General features: G+C 39.2%; 1 protein-coding gene across 4 annotated transcripts in view; it reads right to left on the bottom strand.

The window, feature by feature from the left end:
• Positions 1-26,224, bottom strand: part of PDE7B (phosphodiesterase 7B) — a 380,722-nt gene that overhangs the window by 243,815 nt on the left and 110,683 nt on the right. For 3 of the 4 annotated variants that reach the window (XM_024996621.2, XM_059889704.1, XM_005210969.5), the window contains exon 2: positions 840-900. In XM_024996621.2, coding sequence (XP_024852389.1) covers positions 840-846 — 7 coding nt within the window. In that variant the 5' untranslated portion in view covers positions 847-900. Of the gene's footprint in view, positions 1-839 lie in introns of all 4 variants that reach the window. The other variant, XM_005210970.3, reaches the window with a different exon arrangement.

The following is a 26,224-nucleotide window of genomic DNA, read 5'->3' as shown; positions in this document are numbered from 1 at the left end:
CTTGTTTTGTTGTTGTGTCTGACTCTTTCGTGACCCCATGGACTGTAGCCCACCAGACTCCTCTGTCCATGGAATTTCCCGGGCAGGAATACTGGAGTGAGTCGCCATTTTCTACCCCAGTGACATAGTTTAGAGGCTCAAATAAGATCTAAATACTAGACCTAAAATTTTACAATTTAAAAATTTTTATATCATGATTTAGATTTCTCACTTTGAGATTAAGTGCATCACTTATATTCTCTGACCTAGTTTTCTAATCTATAAAATGAGGAAAATAATATCAACTTCATTTTTAACAGAATATAGTATATTAAAGAGTTTGTGAAAGGTATTGATGATATATCATCCCACAAAAACAAATTATTCATTATGAGGCTGTGATTTTTATTACTAATGCAATATGACTAACTGTTGTGCTGACTTCATTTTAGTTCAAATGTATATTTCTCTCAGGCATTGTAAGTAAGGACTTTGTGCTGTGGTGTAAACAGTTTACTTATCTAGTATACCATCTCTAGTCTAGGATTTACAATGTGATTCTTCTTACATTTACATTCCAGTTGCCTGAATACAAGGCACCCGATATTATGCTGATGATCCAAGAAAAATTTTGAAAGGCTCAAAAGCATGGTTCCTGAATTACTGAGTTATTACAATCAAACTCGTTCTTTATCATCAAGTGTTCCACATATAAATGTGTTATAGTAGTCTATAAACCTATAAAAGTGCCAATTACCCTCTGCAATATGAACAAGAGACAATCAGTAAGGCAACAGAACAACAGTAAACCCACATGACATCAACATGCTTAACAGATTTAAAATGAGAAAGCTTCTTACCTAGCATGCAAACACATTTGACATTCTGATCAGGGTTTTCAAACAAGATTTCGCCACACCTCTGAAATAGAAAGAAAGCCATCATTATTTTAAGATTTCCTTTTAGGATTCCCAAGGCAACGTGTCCATGTCACCTGACATCACCATAACATTATTCTATTCTTCATGTTTTCTTTAGATACCTGAATCCAGGCACTTGTCATGAGCAGAGACTTTCCTGGTAGTAAAATGCTTCAGAGGTAAATTGGGAATAGTCTTTGCCTGCGTGCCTCATGCCCCTGCCTGGAGCTGACTCTGTGTGCTCCTCTGAGGGGTCACAGCCAGAGCACTCAGTGTCCAACAGTTTCTATTTCAATAGAAGATACACAGTTTATTCAATCTAATAATCTGAGGTTAATCATTCACTCTCAAAATTGGTCCTTCTTCAGCACTGAAATTATTCTAAGCTACCTACTCTGCAATCAAGCAGATATTTTCAAACACAAACCTCAGTGGTATACACTTAGCTCTCTGAACTTGCAGACTCTGAACTCTCTGTTCAAATAAAGAAATGATGAAAAAGTGGCATTCATAATGCTTTTCTAGAAGCATCAACCCATAGAAATATCAACTTTCTTATCTACATCTCAGTTCCAACATGCTTGTTAAAATTTTTGTGCAAGACAAACTCCAGAGATGCAATCAGTTACTTTAGACCACATTTATGAATGTGGTTGGCTAATAGTTGGCACCCAAACATGTAAATAAATCCTCCAAATCAATAAGAAAATAACAAATAATCCAAAGGAAAATGGAAAAAGGATAAAAGAGCCTGTTAGCCTGTGTAGTAGAGGAAATAGCCAATTCATGGAAGAGGAAATCTGAATGGTCATTAAATAGAGAAAATATATTCCACCACAATAATAATCAGAAACCAGCAAATTAAAGATAAAAATAAAGATGCCTATTTTGAATGCAAAGATATGGGAAGACTTAGAAATTTGGCAGAAACAATTGTAAAAAAATGTAGAAAAATGGATATTCTCATATACTGTGAGTTTTAGTATAAAATGATGGAATCATTTTGGAGAAAAATTGGCAAAATCTTTACTAAATTTCTACTTATTAATGACTGGATTTCATTCTTACTGACTTAAAATGTGTATAGACTATGATACAGCAAGTCATCTTCTAAATTGATAACTAGTGAAACTTTAATATTCAGCTACAAAACAGATAAATGTTATTCATATATTGGAATGCTACATGGCAGTTAAAAATGAAAATGAATTAGGGTTACATTACTGTAAAAACATATTAAATATATAATATATACCTATGAATACATAATATACAAATTGTATAATATATTCAAATTGTATAATATATAATGTTCAAATCATATAAAATATATGTAAGTTTTAAATCATATAAATATATATAATGTTTAAACCATGTAAAAGTATGTTAGGTAAAACACTATCTCCATTTTTTATGAAGTTGAAAATATCTAAAAATAACACATTGTTTATGAATATATTAATTTACAGAAGAAGCATAAAAACAGGCAAAGAAAAAAAATATCAGATTTAGGGTAGGGGATAAATACACAGAGTTATGAAATATTGGAGGGCATACAGGGGTTATCAACTTTTTCTATAATGATTTGTTTCTGAAATTATTCTGTTTCCTATGCTTGAAATATTTCAAAATAAGTAAGAATTTCCCCCATTTGCAACACTCTGATTATAAAAATGGCCCTTCACGTACTGCTTCTCTGCTGTCTCCCATGGGCTTATGGAGGTCATTTAGTACCAGACTATACTTGTTTTCACCATTTATTTCATTGTCCTTAGGAAGACTGAGAACATTTACTTTAGTCTATTTTCCTCTTTCTTTCACTGTTCACAATTTGGTTAATTCCACTCCCGTCAATATTTATTGTACCTACACTTAAAACATCATAAGGCAAAGTAATTTCTGAAGAAAACAACTCCCAGATCTGAGAATTTACCTTCTTTACATCTAATGACAAAACCTCCTGGTACACAGAGGCACAGGTTGAGAGGAATAGCATGACCCAGTTACATTCAAATCAACCCATTTTCTGAGATGACCTACATCGTGCACAGAGATGGACAGTTGGCTCAAGACCGTGAAAAGGAAGCAAGCTGCTGGCTAGTTTGGGTGGACTGCGGAAAGAGGAAGACCCGGCACATGTGAAGGTTCGCAGAGGGCACTGAATACTGAACGGAAAGTATGTGGCTTTTCTCCTGCTTTACTCTGCTGAACTAAATGTCATGTAATATTTATCATACTATGCAATCTCTTCAGGCTTCATTTCTCTGTAAATAACATGGGGATGCTAATACATGCCACAAAGTCTGATCAAAGAGCAAATGTGAGGGTTAACGATCCGTGGAGTCTGACCCAACTGTCTGTTGCTGTTTGGTTTGTGTTTTGGCAGAGGTTATATCCTTTCAAACTGCTAGGATTCACTTCTTGCGTTACTTGCTTTTCAAACGGGTATTTTTTATGCCCTGAAAGAGTTAATGATTATTTTTAATTGAAAGATCAGAGGTTTCTAAACTGTTTTCAGCTCCTTGGTGAAACAAAGTGCTAGGAAGTTCTATCAATCCATATTCTAGATCTTACAGGGAAGTAACACTGGAGTGATCCCTTACATTTTGTTAAGAACAAAGCCCACACATGTGCTAGGATGGAAGAGTTTTCCTTCCTTAATTGCAGGGGTTTGCAGAAGATGGTGGGTACCCAAGTCCAAGGGCAGCCATAGGTCTACCCCTCAAGTTGCAGGTTGGTGTGCGTGTGGGTGGAGGACTTGCTTCCTTTCTTGGACCTGAACAAATCCAAGAGAAGTTTCTGAAACTCCCATGAAACCTGCATTCCTTAAAAGCCATGGCCTGCCTGGGTTCACTGACCACATAAGCTAATGACCAAGCAGCAAGAATTGGCATGGCAGCCAGTCCAGTGACCCCAAGGCAGTCCTCTTCATTGTCATTATCTCCCTGGCTATCTGGGAGATGGCTGAGGCACCTCTAACTAGTGTTTTAATTGCCCTGCTTTGTAAAGTTACCCAGTGTTGGCACCCGATTTTAAAGCAATGCACCAAAGGGAATCTGACTGCTCTCAGTTCTCAGGATTTGAAAGAAACCAGATTTTTTCCAGCAATTTTTCTTATTGATGCCACTGTTTGCAGGGCCTTTGCTGCCAAGTTCCTGCTTGCTGTGCAATCAGGGTGAGGCCTAGTTTAAGAGATTAATTGGGCTAAGGCACAGGATCTGCTCTGAGGGAAGGTTCCATGCCTTCTTGGAGTCTCTGGGCTGCAGCCCTCCCCTCTTGCTGCTCTACCTGGTCATGCATTCGGGGACTCCCCAGCTCAGCTCCTTGCTGCTGAATGACCCTGACTTTAATCCACTTCTGATCCCCAAGCTTCTACCTTATTCTCAGAATCTCATCTCTCCAAAAGATCTCCATCTTTGTTTTGTCTCCTGTGCCTAAAATAATGAGACCAGCTTGCCTTGCTTGTGTCCATCACTCCCAGCAAGCCCTGCTAAATAACAGGGCATAGTTACTAAGTCCCCATCTGGAGCCCTTCTAGCAACAGAGAGAGTCTCTTGTCACATGCTCTCCTCCACAGCACAAAGGCTATGCTACACATGAACTCAGGTGTGTAATGCCTGTTGTCTTCATAGACTGCAAAGAATCAAACCAGTTTCATTGTCAGGGTTTTTAACATGCCTCATTATTGTAATCCTGATGCCTTATACATACCAGACCCTTAACAAATATTTGTAAACTAGCTAAAATTTCTTTAGCCCATACTGTGGGCTAAGCATTGTTCTAAGTGCTATCTATACATCTACCATCTTGTACTCTGATTACACTCTTTCAAGAGTGAAGAAAATAGAGGCACAGAGAGTACCACTCACTACAGAATATTCCCCCCTCCGTGAGTGAGAGAATGAAAGCTGATGGCTTCCCTAATGCTTGACCAGATTCCCAAATACAGGCTGCTACAGGCTTCCTTATTGTCTTGGCCAAGATGCCAGGTCTGTTTACGCGTCCTTCTCTCATTCGTTAGCCACTGATGTTTGCAACAGTTGCCACCTATATAGGCCTTGGATTAGACAGACCCGAGTTCAAATCCTGTTGTTGCATGCACGTACTTACTATACCATAATGGATTATTTCGCTCTAAACTTGCTAAAGAAAGCTAAACTTGCTCTCTCATCTGTAAAATAGGGTGGTATTATCTACATCATATCATTACAAGTTTAGCTTTTAATTTATTATGAACCAGAATGTACCAATTTAAATTACTGTATATGAGATTATACTATGAAAATAGGACTTAATAAATTGAACTCACCCATTAAATTCTAGTATAATGCCCCTGTTATTATTTAAGATTAAAAACAAAGAAATACTTCTAATTTCAAAAGTCAGAATAGTTTACAAGTTAGTTGCTAATTTTATTTACTAAGAATCTTCCACATTAAATCTAAAATTTACCTTTTGCTTAGGAAGAGCAAGATGGATGTTATAAAGTATGGCATCTATTCTATTACAGTAAAAATTTATATTAAAAATATTTAATTTTCATTAGCTTAATTATGTGTTCTAGTAAAATGTACAATAAAGTATATTTCTCTTAAGTGGACTGTATTTTTTCATTACTTTTATCATAAAGTTAGTTGTGAAAAAAATGAATATTAAGTACAATTTTTAAAAATCACATTTAAGTACTCAGCAATCCTGTTTTCTTAAGGGGATGTTATATCTGAAGTGAAAATAATATTCAAATATTTATAATAGTAACATGTTGTTCAGTTGCTAAGTCATGCCCAACTCTTTGCGATCCCATGGACTGTAGCCCACCAAGCTCCTCTGTCCACGGGATTTTCCAGACAAGAATATTGGAGTGAGTTGCCATTTCTTTCTCCAGAATAGTAGCATGTTATACTCAGAGGAAGTAAGAAAATTAAAGACAGTGAAAAGTTTACACATTGTTCAACTGGCAGCACTTCGAACTTTCTTAAACCAGTAAATACTTTTTTTTTTTGCTTCACATAAAATTTCATCCTGTTTTTTTCTGAATATTTGCTAGCACTTGACCGTGCAGGCATAACTCATTTTACTGTGTACTGCTTCATTTGTTTTTCACAAATTGAAGATTTGTGTTAACCCTGTGTCAAGCAAGTCTACTGATGCCATCTCCTAACAGTGTTTGCTCCCTTTGTGTCTCTGAGTCACATGACAGTAATTCTCAAAATATTTCAAACCCTCCACCAGCATAAAGATTACAACTCACTGAAGGCTTAGATGACGGTTAGCATTTTTTACAATAAAGCATTTTAAAATTAAGGCGTGTACATTGCTTCTAAAGACATAATGTTATTGCACACAATAAGTGATATTATAGTGCAAACATAACTTTCATTTGCACTGGGAAACCAAAAAAATCATTTGACTTGCTTTATGGTAATATTCAGTTTATTGCGGTAGTCTGGAACCGAACCTACAATATCTCTGAGGTCTGCCTGTGTTTAGTCTCTCAGCAGGCTTGCAGCAACTAGTCTTTTCAGGTCAGGTATATTGATATTTTTGGATAGGTGGAAACATTAGCAAACAAATAAAACCCAAGACAGAAATTTTTTTGCTTATTGGTTTTCCCCTGTATTAGCTGAGGCAGTAGCTGTTTTCCACAAGCAGGTAATGGTAACTGTTATCAGCAAATAATTAATAGTTGTGATTATTTGATTATTTCCTTCCACCATTATAACTTTTCTTAAGCAGAAAAGAAATTATTAAAGGGAATTCAGTTCAGTTCAGTTCTAGGTGCATATAAAATCATTGGAGGAGCAGGCTACAGGCTGGTCCTCCGGGAATGACTCAGAGAAAAATGTGAAATTGACTCATGAGAGGAACTAATGGTGGGCCACAACTGGGAAACTGGAGAAACAGAGGGCATCACTGGAATTTCTGGTCCAAGGTCACATCACCTTGGCAGCGATCCAGGGATTAGACAGCTCTGGGCACAACTGCCTCTTGACACCTATGGAGTTAGTGACTGGATATTGGATGCTACTGCAGATGCAGAAAAACCCAACATCTCCACGACTGTACTTGATAAATCACTCAACAAAACAAAGCGAAAAGAACCTCTGACATATGATTAGACCTATTTTAAGAAAAAAATATAATAAAAAAGAAGCTGAATTTCTTGATCTGAAGAAGAGCTAAGCATGGTGGAAAGGGAAGTCCATCTCATTCGTTCCCAGAGGCAGCAGAGGCAACCTGGAGGAGGCGCGTCCTTAGCACACGCTGCCTTCATTCTACCCTCGCCGCATCTTTAAGCTCTTGGATTCTGCAAGTTGGCCATCCAATACAAGAATTTCTCTAGTGAGGTTTCTAGTAAATAAGGCAAATGCCTGTATGCTGATGCATTTGTTCTCTTTGATCATCCCTTGCACATCTTGCACGATGACTAATGCATCATGGCACTCCTGATGGTAATCAAATGAAGAAATAATTCTTTACTGCAATTCTGCGGGATATACTTGAGATTTTGGATTATCTGGGGGTAGCATGGGGTGGGGGATTTTTTTTCTGGATACTTATGTATACTCACCAGTAAGTGCTGTGATTAGACACAGCCATCTGATGTGGAGCTGCAAAGGGGGTGATGAAGGGGCAACTTAACACTGAAAAGACATCTTGAAACATCTGGGTCATTTCCCATCTCACATTTTCCCCTAACAAAGAACTGAATGACACTAATTAAAGCCAGACTCCTAGAAAATCAGCCTGGAGAGAATATGGCTTAGATCTGCAGATCATAAAAACATAGGTTCTGTTAAGGGACTGCATTCCTTAAACTCTAACATGGCCTGGAAGCTTGAGACTCCCTTATACGGTCTATCAAATGAGTGAATGAATGAGTGAATATTCAAAAAGACACCATTATCAAGTGCCTGCTCTATGCAAGCACTGTATTGAAGGTGGCTGAAAAAATCAAATGAGGTTTAGGCTAGATCCTATCCCCAGGAATTTTAAAGTCTGGTTTGAAGTTAGAACATAAAATGCTATGAGCATCCTCAAAGGTGGACACCCAACACTGTTTGGGGCTACCAGAAGGCTTCCAAACCGAGATGACCACAGGAAAGAGTTGGCTGGCAAAAGAGAGGACCTCTCCTGGTAGAGACAGCTGCCTGTGCAAAGTCCAGAAATCCTGTTAGAATTCTTTGGCAGCTGCCCAGGATGGGAGCAATGTTGTGGTGCGTCAGGATAGAGGGTTTAATCAAAGTGGCAGAGTTTATATGCACACACACACACACACAAACACATTTCAAGAATTTCCTGGAAGTCCAGTGGTTAAGACTCTGTGTTTCTACTGCAGGAGGCATGGGTTTGATCCCTGGTTGGGGAACTAAAGTCCTGAATCCTACATGCCACATTTTATGGCCATTTTTTTTTTTTAATGGACTGGGATAGCAAGTCTAGGATGCTCAGTGAATTCTTTTAACAGTGTGACAAATAATTACAATACAGTGGTACCAAATCTCTCTCTAATGGTATTGGCTGCAATCTTTCTGTCCATTTCTACCTCAGACAAGGAACCAAGCCCGAGGTGTTTCTTATTCCTTTTTCTTGGATCATCACACAAGATGGTGATGGCCAAAGGAACAACCCCTAACCACCCAGCTGAAACCTCCTGTGAGGCCGACTTCTGCTACTGCTGGAGCCATTAGCACCTAGAATTGAGCCCATTATCATTTCCCTGGCGCCCAGAGGTGCCTTTTCAGAGGCTCCAATCTCACAGTGGCCGAGTCCCTCCTACCCTGTGGGTGGCATAGCCAGGCCTTCATCTCTCAACACTGTGCAGCCCTTTGTGCCAGAGGATGGCAGATTTGGACCTGGGGCTGATTTCGGCTCAAGCTCATGTTTTCCTTTCTAAGTTTTTCCAGTGAAAGAACAGATTTCCATCTCATTGCAGGCTGTTAAAACGTCAGACTAATAAGTTTTCAACAATCTGTCAGTGCAGATCTCCAGCAACAACCTGGCTCTGTCTTGGAATCAGGGCCTCATCGTCCAACCCAACCTCAGCCAGTCAAAATAAGAGACACACCAGCAGCAGAAAAGAAAAAGAAAGATAATCACCTTGAGCTGAGCAGAAATTCTTCATAAATCCATTGTTGCCAACAGCCAACAGCAAATCTGTGGGCTGCCTAACCTGAGGTGACCTGTCGGGAAGGGCCATCCCTCATAAACCTCTAATTAGCTATGGTTAGCAGTGACTTGAAACATATTAATGCTATTGCTATTGGAAAATGAGCCTACCAGCTTTTAACAGCTTTGTTTTCTTCTTCAGTCAAATGTTCGCTCAATGCGTATGCTTTCTATTAGAGAGGTGCCAGGAGCAGTGATCTCCAGAGAGTCTCTCAGCATTTTATTACACACCCCTATTTTTAAATGTTTAAAAACTACTTATTATGAACCCAAACTTGGAAAACTTGGTTTCAGCCCAAGGGTAATTTTTTAAGTTATTAAACAAACATCCAGAATGAACTGTGTTTCCTGTTATTTTGGCCCTGAACAGTAGAGGGCACTAGAAAGGCTGTACTTGCTAACGGTCCACTTGGACCCCCTCAGGGAGATCCTGGGGTTAGATAACTCACAGGTTCAGAGTTACTGTCTTAGGTTATCTTATGCCCTTCTGTTCCTGCAGACTTTCTCCATGTACTACTTTTAGTCTTGAATTCCTCTGCACACATCAAAATGCACATTGAAAACCACAATTTTCATCATGTAAAGCCATGACAATAGCCTCAGGGCAAGCCCAGTTTTAGCAGAATCTGTACCTGTGAGGGTTGACGGCATGTGGACTATAACTGAGGTATCTCTCTAAATGTACCCAGTGATAGCAACTGAATGGGGATCTTGGTCCAAGGCACTTTGGGAATAATTCTGGTATGAACTCAGAGAATTCTCCATTAGATACAAATAACAATATCATAAATCTTGACAACCAGAGCGAAAAATATGTCAGAATTTTATCTTCTATCCTTTCCAAGCTCCAAGTGTTGATAATAAGCTGCAGCTAGTTTTCCATGAAAAAGATAGATACTTCCATGAAAGCAAACAGCTAACGCCATAACCATTTCCCTACACATAGGGACTTCTGAAAGGTAAAGTCCACAGACACTTTGTGTTAGAGAAAAGAGAGAGCAGTACAGAAAGAGGATAGATTGGTACATATAGAGGAAGGAACTTAGAGTATCTGGATTGAAATCCCAACCCTAGCCCTCACTAGCTGTGTGATTTGGGGCATATCTTACTTTTTTGAACCTCCTCGTAGAACAGAGAGAGCAACAATGCTCAGCATTCTACTGTAATAATGTCACATGTGTGAAAGCATCTGTGTACCCTGAAGCCCATAACGGGGCCTGGTGTGAATGTTGTCTCGTGGAAGAAAAGAGGTGGAAGTAGGAGAGGGCCACTTGGTGGTACAGTGGACAAGATAGAGAACACAGTTCTACTGTGTAAGGCATGGATTTTACGAGGGGAAAATTTTTGCTCTTTGCCTAATGGAGAGCACTGGTCCCTCCAAGGGTAACTTGCAAAACCAGACATCGAGAGAACAGAGGTCCGCAGGGCAGAAAAGAGGCAGGAAGCTTAGGTTGGGTAGGAATAGCAGCCTTTGACAAAGTATTTGAGAAAAACAGAGGAAGCAAAGTCCAGTGTGAGGTGCAGAGCCGAAAAAATGCAGGCAAAGGAAGAGGGCTGTGTGAGGATTTGCAGTTTGGACAGGGCAGCTCCAGTACCAGAAACAAATACCGTTAATCTGGGAGGGATCAGGGAGAGCATTGTGGCCAACCAAGTCACTTTATAGATTTAGCAGATAGACAAGTCCCTGTTGGGTGAGGTGACTTTCCATTCTAAGGTCTTATGATGAGCAGAGTATGGGCTCTGGAGTTCACATCAAGACTTCAGTATTTACGAGCTGTATCGCCTTGGGCAAGTGACTCAGTAATCCTCTGCCTCAATTTCCTCATACATAAGATGGAGATAACACTACTGCCTACATCGTGAGTTCATCATGGGATCAAGAGAGGATTAATATAAAGCACCTAAAATAGTGTCTGGAAGAAGTGAGTATCCAATGAATTATTATTTTTAATGGTATACAATTATTCAGAATCAGAGAAGCCAAGAAAATCGTGTCTTTTTCGACTGTCATTCAGTGTTACTCCAAGTTACCTTCTTGTTTTTGACATTGAGCTATTGCCCCGGGAGCCTCAAGTCCTCCAAAGCATGCATAAAAAGACAGAAGCTGGCAGTACCTGTTAGATGAGAGTGCCCCAAAATATTTACTTAATGAATGGGCAATCTGAAGGCAAAGGGCAGATTGAAAACTGGACCAATCCTTCCTAGACAACTATCTCCAGTTTCTGCAAGGGAGGAGCTTGAGGGTCTAACGTCAAGTCTCATTTTTTAAAACAGAATATTTCATTCAGAAAACCTTCATTGGCAGCTTTCCCATTCAGTAAAGATATTCACATATCTGTCATCAGCGGGCTTATGCTGTGTGTGTGTTCAGTTGCTTCAGTCGTGTCCGAGTCTTTGTGACCTTGTGGACTGTAGCCCACCAGACTCCTCTGTCCATGGGGTTCTCCAGGCAAGAATATTGGAGTGGGTTGCCATGCCCTCCTCCACTGGATCTTCCTGACCCAGGGATCAAACCTGCATCTCTGAGTCTCCTGCATTGGTAGGCAGGCAGGTTCTTTACCACTAGCACCACCTGGGAAATTCAGTAGAACCTATCTCTATTTGATTACATTATTTTCAAATAATTCTTATGTCTGAAGTCCTAATTAAGGAGGATTAAGCAGACTTTCTGTGTCTGTGTAGTAGAGATGCTGTCTGTAGGAAGTCCTTGTAGATTACTTGGTTACTGGACTGATGCCCAAGGACCATCTAGCTCTGGCTGATGCACTCTTATCCCTGGCATCAAGGAAGAAGGAAGAATCCAAAGAGGTTTGAGAACGTAGAGATTTCTCATGTTGATCAGGTACACTAACCACATCCTGATGGGTGTAGAAGAGTTTCTGAATAGGATATTCTAATTGGATAGAGGAGAGAGAAACTTTTTATTAAGTCCTCAGTGGATAAAGGGAGGCATTGAAAGTCATGAGATAAGCTGCAAGGGTGTCTGTTTTAGGTGCCATAAACCATAGGTACAAAAGCTTAAAGGCGGTTGAAAACTTGAAGGAGGTTAAGAATGGCTAGAAGGAGATGAGGTTCAGATAATCAGGAGAATTGGGGAGTGAGGAGACAGGAGGCTGAGGAAGTTGGCAGGGAGCAGACCTTGCACGGCCCTGTGGGACTCCATTTAGTGATTGGACAGCAGCCTGGATTCTGTAGACCCTGGATCTGAACAAAGTCACTGTAGGTCACAAGCCATCTGTTCAAGGCAGTAGAGAAATCCCAACAGTGTTTAGAAAGCTTTTGTAACAGGAATACTGTACAGCAGCCACATTTGCTGACCGATGTTGCTCTTCACAACTCTTGGCAGTAGCCTTTGGTGGGAAGAGGGTTCTGCTACGAGAGTGAAGCATCGTCTTATAATTGTGAGTTTATAATCATCTTATAATTAATGACATTACTTTACTATCCCTAAGACTTCTGGCAACCAGCGACATTAGGAAATTCCACAGAACTGCTCACTCATTCTCACTATCCAGTATTACCTCACACAGGGTGTTCACAATCAGATTTCTTCTGATTTAGTGTAAATCCATATAGCCTTGATGGAGGGCGAATCAGGGAATGAGACTCTGACTTGCTATGTTTCCTAGTCTGGCATGAATGTAATATTAATATATTATGGAGACCAGGCCTTTCAAATCATTCATAGAGTGAGGGTTGGGAATGCACAGAAAGGGACGATTAGCACTCAAGATCCCTGATGCCAGGAGATAGAAGAATGAGGCTCCTGGAACAAAAGTCCTTCCCTAACACTTGAAAAGGCATCTTCTCAGAGACAACTGGGAAAGCATGCTCTACTTCAAGAAAATTATTCCTTTATTTGACTGTCACCTTCAGAGTGAATTTGAACCAGAACAGGACTCCACGTCCCTGCACTTCAAGCCGACACAACGTGCAGCAGCCCCACCCTGTCCTCCCCCTGCCCCTGGAAGGCTGATGCTGAGTGCTTGGAACAACCGCCTTTTTGTCTGACCGGTGTGCTGCCAACAATATGTACTCACAATGGCTCAGCTCCAGCCATCTGGTCAAAGCGTCCAAGCTTTAGACATTGCTTTTCTTGATTTACATTGCAATTTGCAAGCTACTTTATATGACCCTATAGACAACACAAGCTTAATAGATAATATCAGCAGTATCTCCAAATGCTTGCACAGACGTCACGATTCAGAGATTCATGGGACCTCATCCAGCCCGTAACTGAATGAGTATTTACCCAGGACAAAGGAGTACTTATAATGTGCTCCCTGCAACTCAGGGCAGTAATGCTCCTGTACATAAACCAACAATTAAATGTAATCCTATACACTTATAGTTTTAAAAGAAATTCAAACCAGTCCTTGGAATTAAATAACCCCAGTGCTAGAGAAAATGACTTCCAGAACATCAAGCCTGACAGGCAAACACAGGGTCTCTGAGCCACAAAGGAACAAACACTTTTCCACAGGGATAAGGGCCTGTTGTATAACTACTTGTGAGGTCAAAGATCCAGATGTTCCCGTAGACAATCAAAAAACTATTACTGGTCAAATTGTATTGACTATCTCCATATGAACAGCTCTGAGACATGGATCTGGCCTCAGAAAGGAGATTTCTGTAAATTCTACTAGCAATCAATGGCAACCCCAGGCTAGAGTTGGAAAAATCTGGTATCTTGGAGAAATAACTGACAGGTTTTATAAGCTGCAAAGGAATATGAAAATCTGTGAAAATAAGTGTTTATTTTGCTAACAGTTATATTCTGCCTTGGTATCATTTATTCAATCCCAAAACCTACTTTGAAAAAAGCAATATTTAAAGAGTTATTTCCTCTTGGGTCTCTCTCAGGGGCTGAGACTTGTGGTCTGATTCACTGTCCACCAGCACCTAGATCAATGTCTGTCACATCCTAGGCTCTCTACAAATATTGCTTGAAAAAAGAGTGAACAAATGAGTTAAGACAAAAATATATCCAATCCCTGCATTACTATATCTCAGTCAAGTTAGAAATTTGTGAGATGGTGTCAATTTAAATTGAAAGAGGAGAATAAAGGAAGTCAAGTTATACTTAAAATAAGCTCAACTGCAAGTTTTGATGCCATTACCACGTTAAGAAGTTGGTAACTGGGGTTGTGCTGTGGATCTACTATGAATTCCTGTAAGTGGGTCCAACCCAAAGGCAAAGATTTCTCCAAGTACTATATTTTTGAAAGATAATTTTCCCTGGGGAAAGCAAGAATAATAAACATTCTTTATTTTCAACCAGCAGATCTTTCCACTGACAAATACTATTAGAATTAAACATTGAAACAAAATTGGTCTTAAATATCCTTGTCAGAGTTCAGATCAGGAAAACAGAGGTAATATCTATATTCTATTGCCTTAGTATATGCTTAAGGGTTAAAGGAGAGCAGTCCTGGGTGTTCATTGGAAGGACTGATGCTGAAGCTGAGACTCCAATACTTTGGCCACCTCATGCAAAGAGTTGACTCATTGGAAAAGACTCTGATGCTGGGAGGGATTGGGGGCAGGAGGAGAAGGGGACGACGGAGGATGAGATGGCTGGATGGCATCACCGACTTGATGGACATGAGTTTGAATGAACTCCGGGAGTTGGTGATGGACAGGGAGGTCTGGCGTGCTGCAATTCATGCGGTCACAAAGAATCGGACATGACTTGAGCGACTGAAATGAACTGAACTGAACTGAAGGATTAAACCAGCAAAGTGCTTCCAATATTTGAGAAGAAAACTTGTATAAAAGTCACTTGGGGATTATGTGGAGTAAGAAGGGCAGTATTGTTGATAGTTGATGATTCTCATTTTAGTCACTGTATTGCCTCAAGATCTTCAGCAGCCTTTTTACAAGTTAGAGATGATCATTGATTTAACATTTAATTTTTAATGGTGTCAGTAAACTCAACTAATCCTGAAGATCACCCTTTGTTTTCATCCCTGCAAATCCGCCTGTGAAACCGACACGCAGTATGACATATATTCATCAACTAACAATGCTCACTAAGTAATTAGTGCTTGGCAAACTAGCAGGCTCCTGCTTATATTGAATCTTCTTAACCTAATGACATAAAACTGTTTTCTCTATGTATTTTTTGCAAAGCAAGAAAGAACATGAAACAATAATAGCAAATAATCTTAGAAATAAAGAAATGCTTATAGACCCACTGTATTCCTTGAGCAGCCTTGAATTACAAAAGGGAGAGACTAGAAATCTCTTCAAGAAAATTAGAGATACCATGGGAACATTTCATGCCAAGATGAGCACAATAAAGGACAGAAATGGTATGGACCTAACAGAAGCAGAAGATATTAAGAAGAGATGGCAAGAAAACACAAAAGAACTATATGAAAAAGATTTTCATGACCCAGATAACCACGATGGTGTGATCACTCACCTAGAGCCAGACATCCTGGAATGCGAAGTCAAATTGGCCTTGGAAGCATCACTACAAACAAAGCTAGTGGAGGTGATAGAATTCCAATTGAGCTATTTCAAATCCTAAAAGATGATGCTGTGAAAGTCTGCCCTCGATATGCCAGCAAATTTGGAAAACTCAACATGGCCACAGGACTGGAAAAGGTCAGTTTTCATTCCAGTCCCAAAGAAAGACAATGTCAAAGATTGCTCAAACTACATCACGATTGCCCTCATCTCACATGTTAGCAAAGTAATGCTCAAAATTCTCCAAGTCAGGCTTCAACAGTACATAAACCATGAACTTCCAGATGTTCAAACTGGATTTAGAAAAGGCAGAGGAACCAGAGATTAAATTGCCAAACATCCATTGGATCATCAAAAAAGCAAGAGAGTTCCAGAAAAACATCTACTTCTGCTTTATTGACTATGCCAAAGCCTTTGACTGTGGATCACAACAAACTGTGGAAAATTCTGAAAGAGATGGGACTACCAGACCACCTGACCTGCCTCCTGAGAAATCTGTATGCAGGTCAAGAAGCAACAGTTAGAACTGGACATGGAACAACAGGCTGGTTCCAAATTGGGAAAGGAGCTTGTCAAGGCTGCATATTGTCACTCTCCTTATTTAACTTATATGTAGAGTACATCATGAGAAATGCTGGACTGTATGAAGCACAAACTGGAATCAAGATTGCCAGGAGAAATATGAATAACCTCAGATATGTGGATGACACCACCCTTATGGCAGAAAGTGAAGAGGAACTAAAGAGCCTCCTGATGTAAGTGAAAGAGGAGTGTGAAAAAGTTGGTTTAAAACTCAACATTCAGAAAACTAAGATCATGGCATCTGGTCCCATCACTTCATGGCAAATAGATGGGGAAACATTGGAAACAGTGACAGACTTTTTCTTTGGGCTCCCAAATCACTGCAGATGGTGATTACAGCCATGAAATTAAAAGATGCTTGATCCTTGGAAGAAAACTTATGACCAACCTAGACAGCATATTAAAAAGCAAAGACATTACTTTGCCAAAAAAGGTCAGTCTAGTCAAAACTATGGTTTTTCCAGTAGTCGTGTATGGATGCGAGAATTGGACTATAAAGAAAGCTGAGTGCCGAGAAATTGATGCTTTTTAACTGTGGTGTTGGAGGAGACTCTAGAGAGTCCCTTGGAATGCAAGGAGATCCAACTGGTCCATCCTAGAGGAAATCAGTCCTGAATATTCATTGGAAGGATTGATGCTGAAGGTGAAACTCCATTACTTGGCCACCTGATGTGAAGAACTGACTCATCTGAAAAGACCCTGATGCCGTGAAAGATTGAAGATGGGAGGAGAAGGGGACAACAGAGGATAAGATGGTTGGATGGCATCACAGACTCAATGGACATGAATTTGAGTAAGCTCTGGGAGTTGGTGATGGACATGGAAGCCTGGTGTACCGCAGTCCATGGGGTTGCAAAGAGTCACGCAAGACTGAGCAATTGAACTGAACTGATCATAATTAAGGATATAAGTTGACCTTAGCTTTGAATTCTCACATCCAGCAGAATGTTTGGCCTAAAGTAAATGTCCAGTAAATGCTCTTATTATAGAAAGAAAATAAAACAAACCAAGGTAAGTGATCATCAGTTAAACAAATTCTACTTAACTCAGTCATGTCAACCCAAGCATTTGTGGATATCACTGTTAGGTATGAAATACGTGTGTGTGCACACATCTGCACACACATATACATATGTATATGCCTATATGGGCTTCCCAGGTGGTGCTAGTGATAAAGAACCTGCCAGCAATTCAGGAGACATCATGATACATGGGTTTAATCCCTAGGTCAGGAAGGTCCCCTGGAGGAGGGCTCAGCAACCCACCATAGTATTCTTGCCTGTAGAATCCTATGGACAGAGGAGCTTGAAGGGCTACAGTCCACAGGGTCACAAGAGTCGGACATGACTGAAGTGACTTAGCATGCATGCATGCATATACAATATATTTACATATTGATACACACATATATATCATATCCATACACATACAATGTACATAACATCACTCTGCTTTCTAGGGCACTGTAGTTTAGTGGTAAAGAGTCCAGGCTCTGTCTGTACTCTCATGACAGTGAGTTTGAATATCAGATCCACCATTTCCTAGCACACTGACCTTGAAAATTGTCTTACTCTTTCTCTCTAAGCCTGTTTCCTTACCTAAAAAACTAAGACAACACAGAATTGTTAAGAAATTACGTGAGGTAACATACATAAGTTTCTTAGAGTGGTGCTCAGTGCACAGGAAGCTGACAACACATGCCATCTATGACTAACCCTTACCCTCTGGCCATCAAGTCAAATAAACAAAGAAAGAAAAGCCTTCCTTTTCACTCTGGATATTGTGAAATTCAGCTTGTCCTCCAATCAAAGTGAATATTTGCTGTTTCCTCTGTTCGTCTTGCAAATCTTTTAGGAAGCGTAAAGAAGTGGTGACAGAGAGCTGGGGCTTTGGAGTCCAGCAGCTCGTGGGTGATCTCAAGATGCCCTTTACACTTGCTTTATCCTGTCTAAATTAATGGGATAAAATCTACCTCACAGGGTTGTCATGAGCATTCGATGTTTTATCAGTAAAGTTCTTGGCTCTGCTGTATTATGATAGGTATGTACACATCTATGTAATTATTTAACTCTCCTCTAGTGTTTTAACTTCAGTATCTATCCTCCCTTCTCCAGATGTTCAAATTATCCCTATTCTTCATGGTCCAGATAAAATGGTGATCCTTTACAAAGCTTTCTTGATTTTTCTGGAGTCTGAATTAACCTTTTTCTTTCCTGAATTTTCTATAATTCCTGTAGCCACCTTCCACTTTTGCTTGACATTTTCATTACTTTGTCTATTAGACCATCTGGATTAAGTGCTAAATGCAGATCTACTTTATTTACTTATTCCATTTATTTCCCATTCAGCCTCTGGAATAGTATATATATTTATCTGTGTGTGCATGTATGTGTGTACTCACACTTACATATATGGTAATGAAAAATATTTAACAAGAATCTGTTTTAAAAATCTTGTTACAAAATTAGTCTATAAATCTTTTGAAGTACATGTATGTCTCTCTTCGGGATATGTGTGCATGTTTTTACACAGATCATCACCCCTCACCCCACACCTACACACAAACATATTTCAAAAGTCTGCAGTTAGAATCTTAAACTGTTCTGAAGAATAATATGTAGCACACAGTGCTAAACTCATTGTGGAATTCTGTTCTTCATGTTGAAATCTCCTATTTATTTTGAAGTGATTAAGAGAGGACACAGTCTCTTGTAACACTTCCTGTAATATATTTTGTTATTATTCCAGGAAAAATTTTTGATCACTGTTACTCATTTATTACAAATGAAAATACTAAACTTTTGGAATCAAGGAAGTAATATTCAGTTGCTTTCTTGGCCCGCCACCATTCATACCTTTCACTTTTACCACTGCCAACATTCCTTTAGAGCCCTTTGTTCCCGAAACATTTCTTCATCTCAACCCCAAGAGTAATTCTTTTTTATATTCAAAATGAACAATCTTCATGTTGGATAACACTCTCAATGTTATCACTACAAATGGGTCACCAGTACTTCATATGCTATCATCCATATCATATAAAGAATATTAGTTAAAATTGATGAACAAAGGAATAAAATTATGAAATTTGGTTAAAAATAAAGTTCTAAAGTCAAGATCTGATTTTAAGTACCTTTATGTTAACTACTCATCAGTTTCATGAAATAATTACTAGTCTTTGTTTTCAAATTTTACACCTTTATGTGGTTTCTATTCTCTAAAAAGGAAAATTAGCATCTTTTCTGACCTTTTGTGTAAAACCTTTAATGTAAGGCAAATTTTAAGGAAGATAAAATATCAGCCAACATATTAACAACTGATGTTTCAAATAAGTGGTTAGGTGAGTTGGCAAGGATGATTCCTCATAAGGAAACTATTTTGATGGTCAGAATAATAAAGCCAAAGAGCTCTGGCACATGATACTTTTAAAAAATGAAATATAACACAAACTTTCAATTGCACATGTAATTCCAATAGCCCAGAAATCTTATGGTGAATAATAAATGTATATTAAAGCCTTTGTCGTGTATGCACCACTAAAATATTTGGAATATGAACATCTTGGAAATAATTTTATGACTATTTTTATTTCTTCCTTATTTTCTAACTCAGTTGCATAAGCCAGAATCCTAGGTGTCTGACTTGATTTCTCCCTTTTTCTCGCTGCCTCACACCTTAGCTCCCTCAGCCTCAAAACAATTTAATGAATTTTTAAGTCCATTTGCTTATCCTTCTCAAATTCATCTACTTTCCCTAACCCACTGCCAGTACTCAGTTCCCAAAGGGCTCTCATCCTGTGCTTTAGATTTGCAAAGCTGCCTCGTAAATCTTTTTTTCAGTGTTACCTCCCTCCATTCTAATCGTCACATAGCAGCTAGAATGGTCTGTGAATCTGAGTCCATCACTTCTCCGCTTAAAAGTCTCCCCTGGCTACTTTTCCATCATCATCATCTCGAATTCTCAGCTGGCCGTCAAGGCTTTGTCCACGGGCTCTTGTTCCCCAGTTGCACTCTTGCCCTGGCTCAGTGAGCCACCTTTCCAAAACCTCACTGGCCTCACCTGGAGACCTCTGCACCTTCACCAAGAAGCTCCTCCTTATCTATATTTCAGGTCACAGTTTTGACATCACCTGCTCCTCCTGGAGGCCTTCTTTAACCCCAAGGTGATGCCGAGTGCCTCTTCCTAGGTCCTGGTGGTACCCAGGAAAGACATCTATGGACCTATTAATCACATTGATGTCATTTCCTGGAGTGAGTCAAGTAAGGCCCCTAGGTTTTTTTCCAGTTATTTCTTGGTGCCTTATTCGGTGCCTCCTACTTAAATGTTTGTTGAAAGAAAGAAGGAAGGAAGGAAGCAGGGGTAGAAGGATAAATGATACTATTAGAACAAAATGGAATACAATACAAAATCTACTAGTAATCCAAGAGTATGTCCAGACTATGAGAAAATTTGTATTCAAAGCAACAGTCAAATAAACAATAAAAACCCTTGATACTTTCTTTGACACCAGAGTTTCTGTCTTGCTGAAAAACAGAGACATTCAGAGCTGAGAATAATGTAGGCTAGATGCATCACATCCTTATTATTTGTTAATAGCACCCAAAATATCACTACAAAAGTGCAGTACAATGTAGTGGGATAGATTTTAGTTTTGGACCTCTGCTTATTGCATAAATATAGACATATGTTTAAAATGTTGGCATTTTAAAGTTTAGATTAATTAAAGAAAAATCCTCATGATCAGAAATTTTAAGACTAATTTCTTTCTCCATATCAGCACACACTAACATATTTGGGACCTGTGTTATGTATGACTAAGCATACAGCTAAAAAATTATACAAGCAGTGAAAAATTCCTATGAAAGGCAAGGATTTAATCATTTGTAAGTTTTAAAACACTTATAATTATCATGTAAATTTTATGGTTTTACCATCCTTAATTTTTGAACTAGACTGTTTTTTTTTCCTTATCCTCAATCCAAAAGAGATAAGAAAATTTTATCTGTTTTGGAAAAAATAAATTCAGTTAAGAGAAAGACACTTTCTATTTGAAGCAACTTCACTTAAAATGGCTGAAATTTAAAACAAATTCAATTTTAAACAGTTACAGTGGCCTTTTTAGGTGACCAAAATCAGTATATCATTGCCTCTGAATAAATTTTACCTGCCTACTGGATCCAACTTAAAGACCACCTTCCCAATCTATTCCTCTCCTCCTCATGTCACACTGCTGTGTTAGTCATATGTGATTTCCCGCTTCTCCAAATCTTCATGATAATTTTTATCTTTTAATACTCAACGTTGTTTGCCTTATAAGCAATATCTTTATATTGTTTGTTGTTCATTCGCTAAGTTGTGTCTGACTCTTTGCGACCCCATGGACTGTAGCATGCCAGGCTTCCCTGTCCACTATCTCCCAGGGTTTGCTCACACTCATGTCCATTGAGTTGGTGATGCTATCCAATCATCTCATCCTCTGTCGTCCCCTTCTCCTCCTGCCTTCAATCTTTCCCAGCAAGAGGGTCTTTTCCAAAGAGTTGGCTCTTCACATCAGGTGGCCAAAGTATTGGAGCTTCAGCTTCAGCATCAGTCTTTCCAATGAATATTCAGGGTTAATTTCCTTTAGAATTCATTGGCTTGATCTCCTTGCTGTCCAAGGGATTCTCAGCAGTCTTCAGCCCCACAGTTCGAAAGCATCAATTTTTTGGTGCTCAGTCTTCTTTATGGTCCAACTCTCACATCTATACATAACTACTAGAAAAAAACATAGCTTTGACTATACGGACCTTTGTTGGCAAAGTGATGTCTCTGCTTTTTAATATTCTCTCTAGGTTTGTCATAGCTTTTCTTTCAAGGAGCAAGTGTCTTTTAATCTTTATGTTAGGATTCATTACTCCTATTTCGATCTTAAGCTCATTAAAGAGTAGAAATATTTCTTCTCTTTGGATCCTCAACAGGACCTAGATAACACAATCAATTGTTGAATTAAATCTCTGACAAATAAAAATAACACAATGTATTTGTTTTTGCCATTGTGTTTTTCATTGCATTACTAATGACACTCATAAAATTCCATGGCTTTCAGCAGCATGAAAACTCAGCAGTTATACAGTTACATTAATCTCTTGAAGATCCCTTTCTATATACTTATTTTTTTCTCATTTCCCAGAATGATTCCTAGATCCCACTGGTATAATATTCTTCATACGTATGTGTATATGTATGACTCATTCATAACCACTCCTGTGCCATCATCCAGGTGGCTTCCCAGATGGCTCAGCAGTAAAGAACCTGCCTACCGAGCAGGACACATGAGTTGAATCCCTGATGAGTTGAATCCCTGGGTTGGGAAGACCCCCTGGAGAAGGAAATGGCTACCCACTTCACTACTCTTGCCTGAGAAATCCCATGTTCAGAGGAGCCTGGTGGGATATAGTCCATGGAGTCAAAAAAGAGTCAGATACATTTTAGCAACTGCTGCTGCTGCTAAGTTGCTTCAGTCGTGTCCGACTCTGTGCGACCCCATAGACGGCAGCCCACCAGGCCCCGCCGTCCCTGGGATTCTCCAGGCAAGAACACTGGAATGGGTTGCCATTTCCTCCTCCCATGCATGAAAGTGAAAAGTGAAAGCGAAGTCACTCAGTCGTGTCCGACTCTTAGTGACCCCATGGACTGCAGCCTACCAGGCTCCTCCGTCCATGGGATTTTCCAGGCAAGAGTACTGGAGTGGGGTGCCATTGCCTTCTCCCAACAGCAACAATAATGGCACAATTCACTGGCTCATGTACTTTCCTCGAAGAAGGCTCTCATAATTAATCTCTCTTAATTTGGGTCAGTTTTTCAAAGGGTGGCTCAGATGGTAAAGAATCTGCCTGCAATGCAGGAGACCTTGGTTCAATCCCTGGGTCAAGAAGATCCCCGAGAAGGGAATGGCAACCTACTCCAGTATTCTTGCCTGGAAAATCCCATGAACAGAGCCTGGTAGGCTACAGTCATTGGCATTGCAAAGACTTGGACATGACTGAGTGACTAACAGTTTATTTCAAAATATATTTTATATCCTTTTAGTATGTAAGGAAAATATTCTGCATTTTTCTTTAAAAATGTGATATATAAGATTCATTGATTCTCAGACTCTAATTGACATAAAAGTTATCTGATGTGTTTGCAAAAATGAGTAGTCCTGGGCTCTGTCATGAGAGAGAAAAAGAACAGGACTCAGAAATCTAAACATCTAAGAGTACCCCCTGGTACTCCTGGCAAAGCAGAGCACATTTCTAAGAGTGAGGAGATCTGGGTTCTAGAGCCAGCTCTGATTCTATGCAAATTCTGTGGTTTTGTGAACCTTAGCTTCCTCACTGGGGAAGCAGAAGAGTTGGACCAGATGTTTCTCAATCCCCTTTGATCATATGGTTGTTTTTTTTTTCTTTTGTGATTTTCTTCCAAACATAGTCTAATGATAAGCAAGGAGCAGATCTTCAAACTGCCCCAAGTCCCTGGAATACAGAAATCCTGAGTCCCAGGTCCAGCTCTATGATCTTAGGCAGGTTTCTCACTACTTGCTGTTGTTTCTTGTGACCCCATGGACTGTAGCCTGCCAAGCTCCTCTGTTCATGGGATTTCCCCGGCAAGAATACTGGAGTGGGTTGCCACTCCCTTTTCCAGGGGATCTTCCTGACCTAGGGATTGAACCCACATCTCCTGCATTGACAGACTGGCAGCGAGCCAGGTACGAATCTGCACGAGGAAACCACGCTGGATTTCAAGTCCAACACCTTAACCGCTTGGCCATTGCTGCCACTTCAATATTGAAAAGTATCTGATTTTATTCCAGTATTTCCTGTGTGCCTCATTTTATAAACTTGGCCTCAAGCAAGGTAAATCAAGTACACAGAAAGCATAGAAGGATACTGTTCTGTAAGGAGTTAGCCCTTTAGTGACTACAATATTCTGATTTTTTTCCCCAGTTTTCCCAAAAGAATAATTTTTAATTCAAGGAAAATGATTGAAATTATCTAGGAAAGTGAATTTGAATATTATATTGCAATGACAAGATTTATAATTGGCAGAGTTCATATATTTTTTAACAAAAAGGGAAATTCCCAGTAACTCTGTAAAACACCACTCATCTTGCCAACTTTCACAGTTGAGAAAAATATTCAAAATAGACTATCAACTAAATTTTTTCCTCCCAAAATCAGTATAAACAAACTTAACCAACCTTATGAACCACAGGAATTACTGTACTTTTATAAATGTACTGAAAAGAATTGTTTAAAAATATAATGAGACTCTGTAGCACACTGTATTATAAGTTGCAGCCTAGAGAAATAGTCTAGAACTAAAATTTCATTTTACCTTAGCAAGATAGGAACTATTAAAAATATTCTCCATTTAAAATTGATGGACACACACAAACCGCTAAAGACAAGAAAAATCTAAGTAAGGCCAGTTTTTCCATCTGGATATAATATAATCCAGTGAAATGATAACAAAATATTGGTTTTGGTTTATATTTTTTGTGTGTTTTATGTAATATTTCACTGCCTTATGGGGACTCTTCTGTTAGTCTATTAAGAAATACCCAGTGTTGACATTCAATTCACTATTTCAAAAAACATCTTACTAATAGCTTGCTTCTTGCAAATAGAATTTGCTTCTTTTGGTAATTTGGTCTTTAGTCATTGACAGAAGTTAAATGGCACATAGCAACAGGATTTAGGAACCCCAGAAGGACGAAAAGGCTGTTTTGATAGTCATATTTAAATAACCATAACCTGTTTGCATGATAAAACAACTTCTTAGTTGGTAGAACAGCATTAATGACAAAGAATCCCTCTTGTGGGCCACACACACACTCACTCACATATACACATATATCCCCCAGATACAGGGACAAAGAGAGAAGGTAGTACTTCCTCCATGACAGACACTGTCCTGTACCTTTCGTGCATTATCTCACCATCACTGAAAATTGACACATGCACTAGGATTTAAGATTTGTATGCTCAATTCCAAAATTCACAAGCAAATTAAAAAATCTAAATAATTTACTCCATACAGCAACAAATGGAATATCAGTTGTTATTTTTGTAAGAATTATTGGCTATCATTTTAAAGACCTGGAGTTTATTTCAGAATCCAGCTCAAAGACCTCCCTGGTGGCTCAGGGGATAAGAATCCACCTGCCAATAGAGAGGATAAGGGTTTGATCTCCCTGGTCCAGGAAAATCTCACATGTCATAGAGCAACGAAGCCCATGTGCCACAATTACTGAGCCTGGATGCTGCAACTCCTGAAGCCCGAGCACCTGACTTCAGTGATGGCTGGCAACATTGGACCTCAATAGGTACAGGTTCATAGGTCACGGAGGGAACTTATTAACATTTCGAGTCCCAACATCATCCCCATTCCACCTTCCCATAGACCTACTGAGTCAATCTCTGAGTTGGAATGAAGTTCTAAAACCAATGTCAAGCACGCGAATTTGACACCTACTCATCTAAGTCAAAGAGAGGGAACAGAACTAAAGTCAGATTGACATTTGATGTTTGATTAATCACACTGAACCATGTGTAATAATTCTTTTAGAAGCAGTCATTTTCAAACAGACTTTGTGGAGCCATTTTCAGATGTATTTTCAGAAAGGGTATCAAACGTTTGACAACAACATTATTAAAAGTATTTTTATGTACCTAAAATATAATCAAAATAACATGCACAACTAAATAGTACTTAATCAACTAAACAATTTTGATTAAACAGGGATCATGGTAGAGTTACTTGTGAAGTCAGGAATGGAGTGTCTTCTGCCATCTCTGGCCCTGTATTTGGATTTTTCAAGAGTATGTCACTGTCTGTAACTGTAGAACAAGTATAGTTCTGCAAGCCTGTGTCTCATATGAGCATTTTATATGCTCATATGAAATGAACCAAGTAGGTACATTACTACAGATTCCGTATCCATCATTCAGTTAAATGCCAAGTGAATTCAGGCATGTTTGCTCAATGATACGTCAGATACAGAGTTGTCCATTAGAAGTACAGTTCAAGCCTCATGTGCAATTTTGCATTTTCTAGTAGCCACTTTATAAAACAGG

Source organism: Bos taurus, chromosome 9 (assembly GCF_002263795.3).
Source record: "Bos taurus isolate L1 Dominette 01449 registration number 42190680 breed Hereford chromosome 9, ARS-UCD2.0, whole genome shotgun sequence".
Lineage (NCBI taxonomy): Eukaryota > Metazoa > Chordata > Mammalia > Artiodactyla > Bovidae > Bos > Bos taurus.
Note: the sequence above shows the minus strand (reverse complement) of the source record. Positions and strands in the feature narration are given on the sequence as shown.